The 12407-nt window shown below is 52.6% G+C and overlaps 1 protein-coding gene across 1 annotated transcript in view; it reads right to left on the bottom strand.

The window, feature by feature from the left end:
• Window positions 1-11490, bottom strand: part of CCNJL (cyclin J like) — a 59991-nt gene extending 48501 nt beyond the window's left edge. Inside the window, exons 1-2 of the mRNA XM_040985879.1 lie at window positions 11443-11490; window positions 10923-11035 (exon numbers count right to left, since the gene is read on the bottom strand). Of these exons, the coding sequence (XP_040841813.1) occupies window positions 10923-10985 (63 nt within the window). The 5' untranslated portion in view covers window positions 10986-11035; window positions 11443-11490. The remainder of the gene's footprint in view (window positions 1-10922; window positions 11036-11442) is intronic.
• Between the last annotated feature and the right edge of the window lie 917 nt (window positions 11491-12407).

Genomic DNA, 12407 nt, shown 5'->3' with positions numbered 1-12407 from the left:
GCTAGTTCTCAGCCTGCAAGTGCCAGCAGTGCGTATGTGTGCTGGTTAGTATCCCAGCTGCTCCACTCCCATCCAGCTTCTCACTTAAGACCTGGAAAAGCGGTGGAATCAAGTCCTTGGGACCTGTACCCACATGGAAACCTGGAAGAAACTCTTGGCTCCTGGCTTCAGCTCAACCTCTTTGTGAATCTGCCTTTCCAATAAAAAAAATAAAAAATCTTTTTATCTTTAAAGATCTGTTTATTTTTATATTGGAAAGGCAGATCACATTCCTGGAGAGAAGGAGAGACACAGATCTTCCATCTGTTGGTTCACTCCCCAGTTGGCTGTGACGGCTGAAGCTGAGCCAATTTGAAGTGCTATATGTTAATCCAGAAAATGTATAAAACCCTTGAGGTATGCCATATATATACTACTTAAAATCATTTTATTTTACTTTTAAAACTGTTTAGTATATGTAGCTAAAACATTTTAAAGCTGTTTTTATGCTTAAAATATACACACACAGATGTGTATGTGTGCATGTTTGTTTATTTAAAAACCGCAATATGAGGAAGGTTTGAAAGGCCTGAAGTAATTCCTGGAACCAAGCTGGGCAGGTGTCCTGACAAGCCTGCTGTGCCACTGGGTCGGCCCCAGCCTACTTAGCCTTGCTGGTACACCTGGGTACATGCTGTGATTCCGCAAGGAGGTCAACAGAAATCTCAGCGAGGGAAGACTCAGCCAAACCTATGCGTCCTTCTCCAATCAAGGGCTTGGGTCAGCACACTGTGACAGTCTGTGGCTGGCTGCTCCATGTTCCCTTGCTGCATGTTCACACCTCACTCCACTCCCTCTGCTCTAGCAAAGTCGTTCATTGCCCACCACACCAGCCTCAAGCAGCTGCTCTCGACAACATTCAGTGTGTACATTCACTACAGCTCTGGCTGCTCCACTGCAACCCTCTTTTTTTTTAATTTAATTTTATTTGCGATTTCCCCACCCCCCAACTGCAACCCTCTTGGGGGTTGCGGGGGGTGGGGGGGCGGTGGGTAACCCAGTGGAAGAAAGACCTCCTTCTGCTTCTCCTCTCTGTCATTTGCCTCTCAAATAAATACTGAAATCTTTAAAAATAAATTATTGGGCCCGGAGCGGTGGCGCAAGTGCTTAAGGTCCTCGTCTTGCACACCCGGGATCCCATATGGGCACCGGTTCTTATCCCGGCGGCCCCACTTCCCATCCAGCTCTCTGCCTGTGGCCTGGGAAAGCAGTCAAGGACGGCCCGAAGCTTTGGGACCCTGCACCACATCTGTGGGAGACCCGGAAGAGGCTCCTGGCTTCAGACCGGCATAGCATCGGCCGTTGCGCTCACTTGGGGAGTGGATCATCGGACGGAAGATCTTCTTCTCTGTCTCTCCTCTCTGTATATCCGCCTTTCCAATAAAAAAGAAAATAAAAAATAAATCTTAAAAAAAATAAATAAATTATTAGTGGCTAAAGTCATTGCCTTGCACGTCCCATATGGACTCAAGGTGTACTGTGGCAGATCCATTTCCCATCCAGCTCCCTGCTTGTGGCCTGGGGAAGCAGTCGAGGATGGCCTAAAGCCTTGGGATCTTGCACCCGTGTGAGAGACCTGGAGAAAGTTCCTGGCTCCTGGCTATGGGTAGGCACAGCTCCTACCATTGTGGCCGCTTAGGGAGTGAACGAGCGGATAGAAGATCTTTCTGTCTCTCCTTCTCTCTATAAATCTGACTTTCTAGTAAAAATAAATAAATCTTAAAACAAACAAAAAGGTCATGGACCAGTGTGATGGTTCAGTGGCTAAATCCTCACCTTGCACTTGCTGGGATCCCATATGGATGCCAGTTCATATCCCGGATGCTCACTTTCCATCCAGCTCCCTGCTTGTGGCCTGGGAAAGCAGCAGAGGATGGCTCAAAGCCTTGGGACCCTGCACCCATGAGGGAGACCTGGAAGAAGCTCCTGGCTCCTAGCTTTCGATCAGCTCAGTTTCAGCTATTGTAGCCGTTTGGGGAGTGAATAAGTCAATGAAAGACCTCCCACTCTGTATCTCCTCTCCATACAACTCTATGAAATAAAATTAAACATATATTTTTAAAATTCATGTGTACTTTAAAAAATTATTTCAGAAACTGAGAGAATGAGACAGCAAGCTCCTGGTTCACTCCAAGCGCCCTCCAAGGGGAAAGTCAGAAGTTGGGAACTCAATTCAGGTGTCCCACATGGGTGCCAGGAAGTCGCTCAAAGCATCCCTGCTGGCTTCCTGGACACACATCAGCAGGCAGCTGGAGTCCTGAACAGACATTTCGGGACAGGATGAGGCAGCTGAACTACTGGGCCGAATGCCTGTCCTCACAGCCTCGACTTGCTGGCCTGGTACTTCCATTCTTGGTTAGAAAGTTCTAGCGCTGGGGCCCGGCGCGATGGCGCAGTGCTTAAGGTCCTCACCTTGCACACCCGGGATCCCATATGAGCGCCGGTTCTAATCCCTGCGGCCCCACTTCCCATCCAGCTCCCTGCCTGTGGCCCGGGAAAGCAGTCAAGGACGGCCCAAAGCTTTGGGACCCTGCACCCGCGTGGGAGACCCAAAAGAGGCTCCTGGCTCCGGATCAGCATAGCATTGGCCGTTGCACTCACTTGGGGAGTGAATCATCAGACGGAAGATCTTCCTCTCTGTCTCTCCTCTCTGTATATCTGCCTTTCCAATAAAAATAAATCTTAAAAAAAAAAAGAAAGTTCTAGTGCTGATCCATTAACATGCTGGATCTCAACTGAGGTCCTCTGAGCTTTGTAATGTCCATGTGGAAAACGGAGTGAACAGTCCAGGACTGATAGGAGGAATAAATGGGATAATACAAAGGATGGAAGCTCTCTTCCTAGGGTGTCACTGCCATGAAGGTCCAACTGTGTGATTCAAGCAGGTGGCAGATTCACCCCAGTGATTCACCCTGGTAAAGGTCCCACACCCAGATGGGAAGCCTTCACAACTGTTCCATTTTTAAAGATTTACTTATTTTTGAGCCCAGCGCAGTACTCCAGTGGCTAAATCCTTGTCTTGTATGCTCCAGGATTCCATATGGGCACCAATTTGTAACCCAGTAGATCCACTTCCCATGTGGCTCCCCATTTGTGGCCTGTGGTCACTTGGGGAGTGAATCGACGGACAGAATATCTTCCTCCCTGTCTCTCTTCCTCTCTGTATATATGACTTTGCAATAAAAATAAATAAATCTAAAAAAAAAAAAAAAAACCAAAACAGCTACTGCCAGGGCTCCCATGAAGGCAGCATCTAAGACTGCAAAGCCTGGGAAGGCTCTCAGCTCCTTGAGTTGGTGGAAAAGGCTAAGTCAGTCAGCACATCAGCTCTTAAAAATTTTTTTAAATAAATAAGTAAAAAATAGGAAGCTGGCACATTGCCTGAAATAGAGCTACTGATTCAATAAATAGTTGGCAATGACATTCTCATCACTTAATTATGGCGGTTGGGGTTTGAGGAGATCTTTGGATAAATTCTGCCACGAATCCACAGAAACGCCCTTTAAGAAAGGCGGGTTCACATAGCTGAAGTCCTCGAAGTCTGCAGGGAGGTTGGGAACATGCACCTGCTGCCCGTTGTTCTGGACATCTCCCATCTGGGCCATTCCCCTGGGGCAGCTCATGCCTCCGACGCAGGAGCAATGTCTGAACCACGGGCTGGCTCCCCAGACAAGGTATGCCCACAAGGCCTCAGGAGCGAGGGCTTCCACGCAGTACTAAGGGCCCTGGCACATTTTCTTTTTTAACTTTCTCCCAACTGAAAAGGAGGCTGGTGTAACTTGAGCAGAAATGGAAAGGGAACCAAGAGCAGTTCTATTGATTTTTGTCACTCAGGCACCACTAGAAATTCATTCCTGTGGGAAGGAGTACTGGACTGTCTGTGCTCTGGGCGCACTCTGAAGTTCTTTTCCTAAGATTCCTAGGTTGTACTTTGGTCTAGGCCAATATACCTGCCCTCGTGGCTGAGTGTTTTCCTAAGCCCCAGCCCAGCCTTATCTGCGAGGCAAACATGTCAGTCTATAGCAAGTTGGGGATGCATCCTCCGAGCTGGGCCTGTGCCCGGCACACCAGCAACACAGTGGCCGCACACACACACAGACTGCCCAGGCCGAACCAGGGGCTGCCTCCTGGCAGATGCCAAGGACCCAGGAGTGGACTCTGAGGGGAAGCCTTCCAGCACAACCACTTGCTTATCATGTCTCAAAAGAGCCCGTCTGGTCCAGTGACTGAACCAGGTGAGCCAGTAGAGTCCCAGCCAAGGTCCCTCCGCACACGGGTCTGAGAACGTCAGCGTGTAAAGAACACCTCCTAGGGGGAGGACAAGGGCCTGCCCAGAGTGACCAAGAGTGGCAGAGAAGGAAGCATGAGGTTGGGCCTGGCCTTGTGGCCGAGGGCAGAGGCCTGAGGGTGATAACAACAGTTGAGTGCCACCCGGTGTCCTAGCAGGGGTGAGGAACATCCGAACTGCAAGTGGCATGAGGCCCACAAAATTAACCACAGGCAGGACCTCAAATTCAAGAAATTGCAAAATCAACCACAGCCTAATTTTTAAGCTGATAATTCTGCAATGGGCTGTGAATGAGGTGACTATATCCACCTGGCCCCTTGGCGGATAAAGGGGCTTCTGACTCCAGCCCAAATGCTATCATGTGCACCAGGACTTGCTAAAACCAAATGGATCTTGGATTCCAGACCTCATCCATTTTAGAGTTGGAGGAATGCATCTTCCGGGGCAGTGGGGAGTTAGGGAAAGTGGTTCTGGGTTTTAACCTGGATATCCAAGATGGCACAGACCTAGTGTTGGCAGGAAAAAGTCACTCCCTGTCACCGGTGGCAACCATCGGCACCTCCTACTGGCATGGCACCTCCCACCCTGTGAAGGAGGTCAAGGGGCACTCGGAGAGCAGGCTGGCGCGGTGCCTGCCCTATGCTGCTACACCCACCCCAGGAGAGGTCCCAGGGGGAGATGCTGAAGGGAGGAGGGCTCCAGGTCAGCCTGCACAGATGCAGGGGGCCAGGAAGAGGAAGCTGAGGAGGAACTGGAGGGCTGTGCACAGGGGGCAGGTGGGAGCTGTGTGGGAGGAGGGCTCCCCTGGTCCACCCCCCAGGCAGGGAGGCTCCTCCAGCTGGGCTGCAAGGGCTTGCCGGGTGGGGGTGGGGTCTTGTTCTCAAGCAGATACTGCTGCCTTGCTGGGCCTCAACCCTCCCCTGTATCAGGAGCCTGGGAGCTAAAACGGCCTTTCAGACAAGGTTGACCTATCCAAGATCTGGAGGCACTCAGGAACCCCAAGCCTTTTGTTGCAAGGGGCCCTCCTGCAGCTCCCCCACAGCTGCTCTGTGTGGGAAACAGGATGCCTGCCAGGGACCCTCCAGCTGTCTCCCACATCCTGTCCAACACATTTCTTCTAGATCTATATAAGAGGAAAGCAAAGACTGATGTATTTCTTCTTCTCCTCGTCATTCCATGTATTCAGGGCAGGCTCTGTTCTAAGTACTCAGGTCCTGAACAGGATAGACCTATCCTGGAGGAGCATCTAATCCAGGGTGTGGGCGGAAGATCCTCCACAAGGAGAAAATGTCAGATACTACAGATCAAATAAAGAAAACCAAACAGGGAGATTTGACAGTGTGACAGGAAAGGACAGTAATAGACTAGAGGGGAGGCAACTGGGTAATGGACCAAGAAACAAAGACTCCAAGTACCAAGAGCCAGTGCAAAGGCCCTGAGGCACGAACAAGCATGACTGGGTCAAGAAACAGAAAGCGAGCGGGTCAGTGTAACTGGAGAATACTGAAGGGTGTGGGGAAGCGGTGGAGAAATGTCGAAGAGCTGGCCTGGGCCAAGCTATGCTGGGAATTCAGGCGACATAAGGACTGGGCATTTAGTATTAAGTGCAATAGGATGGTTTAGTTTATTGTTGTTTGCTTTTTAAGATTTACTGGGCCCAGTGCGGCAGCCTAGCAGCTGAAAGTCCTTGCTTTGAACAAGCTGGGATCCCATATGGGCGCCGGTACATATCCTGGCAACCTCGCTTCCCATCCAGCTCCCTGCTTGTGACCTGAGAAAGCAGTGGAGGATGGCCCAAAGCTTTGGGACCCTGCACTCATGGTGTGGGAGACACACATGATTTAGTCTGTGGGCAGGATCAGGCTGCGCTCCAACACTCACTGGGTTGCATAAAACACGGGGGCTGGGGACAGAACTGACCCAGCAAATCCAACTACCAGTGTGTGCACAAGCCGATTTGGGTGACAGTCTGTGCTGTACCCTGTATTGGCAAACACACACAAGAATCAGGTCTGGGATTGGCCTCAGACGAAGCTTCTTTGGCAATTCCCTTCCAACTGACCTGCTGGTCTCAAAACTCTAACCACAGAGAGAAGTGCAGGTTTCATGGTCAGACCATGGAGTGCACATGTCAGAGCTGGGCCTCCTCAGTGGCTCAGACGGAGCAGTGGACAGCACATCCAAATGTACATGGAGGATATGGCAGTACATTGGAGCCTCAGAGGACACCTGGTACCATGGCACAGGATGGAGGAACAAATTGATCAACTACCTCAGCCAACCCTTGGCAGTGAAGGTCTGGGCAGATGGAGACAATAAGGTGGGCTACGGCGGCCAGTGGATTCGAAGAGATTTCATTGTAATTGGAGTGGTGGGATAGGCAGCAATTCAGGACTGTTGAACTATCAAAACCTCTTGAGAAATTCATGGCATTGTAAATTTCTATTTCTCTTCCTGCTGTTGATTTTGTATTGTGGCTTTTCATTTAAGAGGGATGTGTAGTGACTGTGTAATGGAGACTATCATGTCCGGATGTGAGGATGCAGTGCAGTGTGCAGCTCTACTTCCAGATCAAAGATGGACTACTAATCAAACTACTAGCTGTATCTTGACAATAGGGTGCTGGACTCTCTGCCATTGTCCATGCCCGCAATGATAAACATATGACTGTTATGAAGAGCTATATATAGCAATAATATAGCGGAATTCGGTGGGGGGCAGGAGGTTAGGGAAGGGGGCAGGGGAAATCCCAAGGACTATGGAACTATATCGCAGAATGATAATAATTTTTAAATAATTTTAAAATAAGTTAAAATAAATAAATAAATAAAGATTTACGGGGCCCAGCGCGGTAGCCTAGCAGCTAAAAGTCCTTGCCTTGAATAAGCCAGGATCCCATATGGGCGCTGGTTCTAATCTTGACAGCCCACTTCCCATCCAGCTCCCTGCCTTTGGCCTGGGAAAGCAGTCAAGGAGGCCCAAAGCTTTGGACTCTGCACCCGCGTGGGAGACCCAGAGAGGCTCCTGGCTTCGGCTCTGGATTGGCTCAGCTCTGGTCATTGCAGCCACTTGGGGAGTGAATCAACAGACGTAAGATCTTCGTCTCTGTCTCTCCTCTTCTCTGTATATCCGCCTTTCCAATAAAAAATAATAAAAATAAATCTTAAAAAAAAAAGATGATTTGCTTAAGTGACACACTCTCCACTCTGGCTCTGGTGGGAGGAAAGGTGGGCAGAGGCCAGGAGCAGACAGGCTAACTAAGGCATTCAGGGTGCTTTGTCCGTGCCTTGGAGCCACTTTGCATCCAACACCAGACTCATTTCCACAGTGTCCCACTTTACAACCACAACGTGATGCCACATCTGACCACATGGGGTTCTCACTGCAGCCACGTCCCTGTCTGGGTAACTCCTAGTGGGTTATACAACCACTGCACGGCATATATGCAAACATGTTTCCAGGCTGTTGGACAACCCCCAATGACAAGTGTCTGCTGGAAGCCGGGCACTTCGGATGGCATTCTGTACTGCTGCGCGCACCGGCAGAGGACACATTTCATCCAAGTTATGCTGTCTGGCAGAATCACAGGTTGGTCCTCACTTCTTGAGCGGGGAAAGGCTGGCATGACACTGGGTCCTCCTCTGTGATGCCTTAGCCTCAAGAAACATCTTCTTCGTAGAAGGGAACAAAGAACAGACGGGGGAAGACGATTTGCAGGTTTGGGGGAGGCGGAACACTATAACCAGCGGAACCTGGGATTGTTGAGTTACCCTGACAAACAACTCGAGTGAGATTTCCATTTCTAACCGTGCCTCCTCAGAGTGGGCAGCCTAACAGGACCAGCAGGGATGGTTCCAAGGCACAAAGCACAAACGAGGATGGGTGCTTGATCCCATAGTTATGTAGCTGCTTGGGATGCCTGCATCCCACACCAGGGGCTGATCCAAGTCCTAGCTACTGCACCGCCAATTCAGCTTCCTGCTATTGCACACCTAGGCTGGCAACACGCAACCCCCCCCGATAGGTCTCTGAGTTCTCGGTCATAGTACCAGCCCAGCGTGGTAGTTGCAGCCATCTGGGATTCAGGCAGTGGACAGTAGAAAGTTTCTCTAGCTTTTTCTCTGTATATACAACTTCCAAATAATATGCACATAAATCAAAACAAACTGTTCTTCAAAGATGCAGCCTGATTGATGGGGACCTGCTTTCCCTGCTGCTGGGCAGTGCAAGGAGGGCTGAGAACATGAAAGGCTGGGATTCTCAGTTCACCCACCTAGTCCAAGGCCCTCCCTGCTAGGTGTGAGCATCTGGGGTGGTGGCCAGGATGCCGCTTCCTGGCTGGCACCACAAATCAGAGTGTCGGCTCTGAGTTGACCCCGAACGAGGCCCCTGTTCCCAGCTCCTGCCTTGGCCTGGTCCAACTCCAACTGTGGTGCACACTGGGAAGTGAACCAGTGGCTGAAAGATCGACTTCTGTGTGCTTCTGTCTGCCTTTCAAATAAAATGAAATAGGGGAAAAATCCTTCCTTCTAGATTAACGCCAAATGAGGTCAAAGCCATTTCTCCTAAGCTATGAGCAGAAACAATCACCACACTGACCCGTGATACACAGCAGCCCAGTTTCCAATGACCCCGTTCAGCTACCATGTCCAGACACAGACTACCACCACACAGCCTAATATTCTATGCCCACCGCAAAGGCCACAGGTCTTGGATTTTTTTTCTCCAAGATTTATTTATTTAAAGTCAAAGTTACAGAGAGAGAAAGAGAGAGGCAGAGAGAGAGAGAGAGATCTTCCATCTCCTGGTTCACTCCCAAACAGCTGCAATGGCCAGGCCTGGATTAAGCCAAAGCTAGGAGTCTAGAGCTTCTTCTGGATGTCCATGTGGGTGCAGGAGCCCAAGGACTTGCACCATCTTCTGCTGTTTTCCCAGGCATACTAACAGGGAGCTGGATGGGAAGTGGAGCTGAGATTTGAACCAGCACCTGTAAGGGATGCCAGCAGCACAGACAGCTTTACCCAATATGCCACAATGGGGGCCCCTTGACTTGAAAAAGTGAAATGTAGTGGAATATGGAGGAAAAGAGAAAAACAGAGAGATGAGAATTCCCTTCACTGACTTGCTCCCCAAACGCAGGCAATGGCTGGGGTGGCACTGCAGCTGGAAACAGGAGCCTCAGCAAGCTTCAACTGAACCACTGCCAGGCATCCAGAATGTGCTGCACCCTGGCCATTTGGCTTCAGGAAAAGATCCGAGAGCAGAAGACAATTCCAGCGCAGCCAAGCCATGCAGGTAGTGAACAGGAGGAATGCAGGCACAGGACAGGAGGAAAAGCCCTTCGTCAACCAGAAGGCAGCCATTCCCTAATGTGGAAACCCCCAAGGAGCAGGTGCCTAAGCAGAGACCCTACAGACCAGGTTCACATGTGCCCACTGGGATCTATCCAGACCAACTCTGAATACTGTGTGCCTTCAAACTCGGGTCCACCTGGATCTCTGAGACTTTACTTGCAAACAGGGTCTTTACAGATGCACTGAGTTAAATTACAATAGGGCTACCCTGGATTAGGGTGGCCCCTTTACTAGAGGGCAGGCAAACATAGGTAGAACCACGTGGCACTGCAGAAGCTGGCACAGGTGGCCCAGCCTGGACAGTCACCACCCCAGGGAGCCACACAGCCGGGGGCCATCCTTCCACGTGGGCCTTCAGCCTAGCACTGCCAGCACTTGGATCTTGGCCTCCGGGCTGCCAGAGGGCAAGGGACTAACTGCTGTCCCTGCCGCCAGCCGGCTCCTGGCGCTGTGTTACTGTAGCCTAGGAAACCAACCCACTGCCCCACTCCACACCTGTTCTCCCAAACGCCCTTCCCAGACACAGCTCAGGGGCAGGAGGGCAGACCCGCAGCCGGCTGGCTCCAGCCCACCTGTACTTTCCCAGCTGATCAACCAGACTGTCAGCCCGGCAGGAAGCCCAGGTCAGCCCGTGAACCCCACCTTCTTCTGCCTCAGGAATCAAAGGGCACAATACTTTGTCTTCTCCCCACAGCCTTCCACTTCCGTGGCTGCTGCAAATGACACGGGCGCTTCTTAAACTTCAGGCATTCAGATCCATCCCACTGGGTCCTAACTGTATGCTTTATAGCACCACTTCCCCACTATTTCTATCTTCACTGCTTTTGGTTTATTTTTAAACGGACTGTTCCCTCACTGTTCCAATAACTGGAAAATCATCATCATTATTGCATGCAGAACTTGCCGTACAAATCTCTAACTTTCTCATTAAAATGAACACGCAAGATTTTTCTAAGAAACCATTTAAAATAACCTTGGCTGGCAACACTATGGGAAATACCGCCTTCGAGGCACCGTGAGCTGTGGGGTTCCCATTCGGAAACACCAGCCAAGTTCCCCAAGCCTTCATTTCGCCCCCCTACGTCTCCCATCCCCTGGGGAACGACAAGGGCGGGAGGAGGAGAAAGGTACTCAAGGTTTCGAGTTCGCCAGCGAGGCGACCTGAGAAAAATACCAAACGCACAGCGAAAGCGACTTTGAAAAACACCCGGTTGTGCGAACGCCACGGGCGAGGAACTGACCTTCTCGCGCAGGCTGCGGTGGACGTCGGCGGCGACGTGCCCTTCCCACCACGGTTCATCCATCACGCCGAGCACCGCCGCGAGCCGCGGCTACCGGGCACTCGGAGCGCTCCCTGCGTGGACACGGGCAACTTCAGCGGCCGGTCGGGGGGCGCGCCCCGACCCCCCACAGCCCCTTATCCTCGCCGCCCCCCACTTCCCCGGCGAGGCCAGGACACGCGCCCCCTCTTGCCCCGCTCGGCAGAGCTGGCGCCCCCGGAAAGCTTGAGGGGCTCCTCTTCCCCTCAGCTCGCTGCTCCCCGTGAGATTGGGAGCCGCGCAAGCACTTGCAGAATTTCTATCTTCCCTTCGTAAAAGTTGCCCAGAAACTTGCCTACTCCGCTAGCTCCCCCGAGGCTGGGGCTCCGGCGGCGGCGGCGGCGGCCACGGCCACCGGCTCGGCGTCCCCAACTCCTCCCCCGCCGCCCAGCCTTTGTCCTGCTCCCACATCCTGCCCCCCGAGCCGGGGGGCGAGACTCACGCATCCCTCCTCAGGCGTTGGGGGGTGGGGGGGCGCCAGGCGCCAAGCCCCTCCCGGGCTCTGCCCTCGGGTGCCCGCACGCGGCCGCACCCAGACCCAGGACGCTCGGAGCGCCTCTTGCCGGCCGCCTCCTCAGCCGGGCTCGCCCCGGCCGCCGCCGCGACCCTGCGTGTGCGCGAGCGCCCGGGTCCCTCCGCGCCTCACAGGCTCCCGGCCGCCGGGGGCCTCCCTCCCTCGCTGGGGGAATTGGGGGCCGGGCCTCGCGCATGCGCCAGCGGCGCCCCGCGCCCCACAGGGCGGGGGGCTGGGAAACCGAGTCTTTTCTTTGGGCTGCAGCGGCGTTGGCCGAGCTTCCTGTCCGCCCTCCTGTTTCGCCTCCGCGCTTTCTCTCACCTTCGCCGAGACGCGCGTGGGCCTCCTCGCTGGTTACCTGGCCGGTGTATATACGACGGCCGCGCCTGGACCGCGGCTCCACCTGCGCGCACCACGCGTGAACCGCGCGCGCAGAATGTCCCAGAAAGTTTTACCTGTGGCGCGCACTGGTCTAGCCAACCCTCCGTTTCCACCTGCTTTTCTTCCTTTCTCTGTTCTGCCTTGGGAGGTAGTTTTCCCACGAACGCTCTAGAAAAGCCACTCTTTTTTTTTTTTTAAACCGGAGTCCCTGATTTTCCAGGCACTTGCTAAGTCACGGATGGTGTTTATGCTCCAGCCGGGGTCGGTCCACGCCTCCCGGTGAAGGAAAATCAGTCCTTTGGGGGGACCCCAGGTTGAGAGGCATTGTCTTTTTAATGTGGCTGTTTTCGGAAAGGCACTCGCAGGAATCGGCCGGTCTCCTGGCACAGCATGGGGCTGTCCTGATTTTCGGGTTGTTTTTGGAACTTCACAAACATGGGAGCTGACACCCCTGCTACCTGGCTGATTACTGCCCAGCTCCACAAGTTCTCAGAGCTTGGGATTCCTGGGTA

Source organism: Ochotona curzoniae, unplaced genomic scaffold (genome assembly GCF_017591425.1).
Source record: "Ochotona curzoniae isolate NIBS_2020 unplaced genomic scaffold, NIBS_Ocur_1.0 contig_1, whole genome shotgun sequence".
Lineage (NCBI taxonomy): Eukaryota > Metazoa > Chordata > Mammalia > Lagomorpha > Ochotonidae > Ochotona > Ochotona curzoniae.
This window is presented reverse-complemented; position numbering and strand designations above follow the sequence as displayed.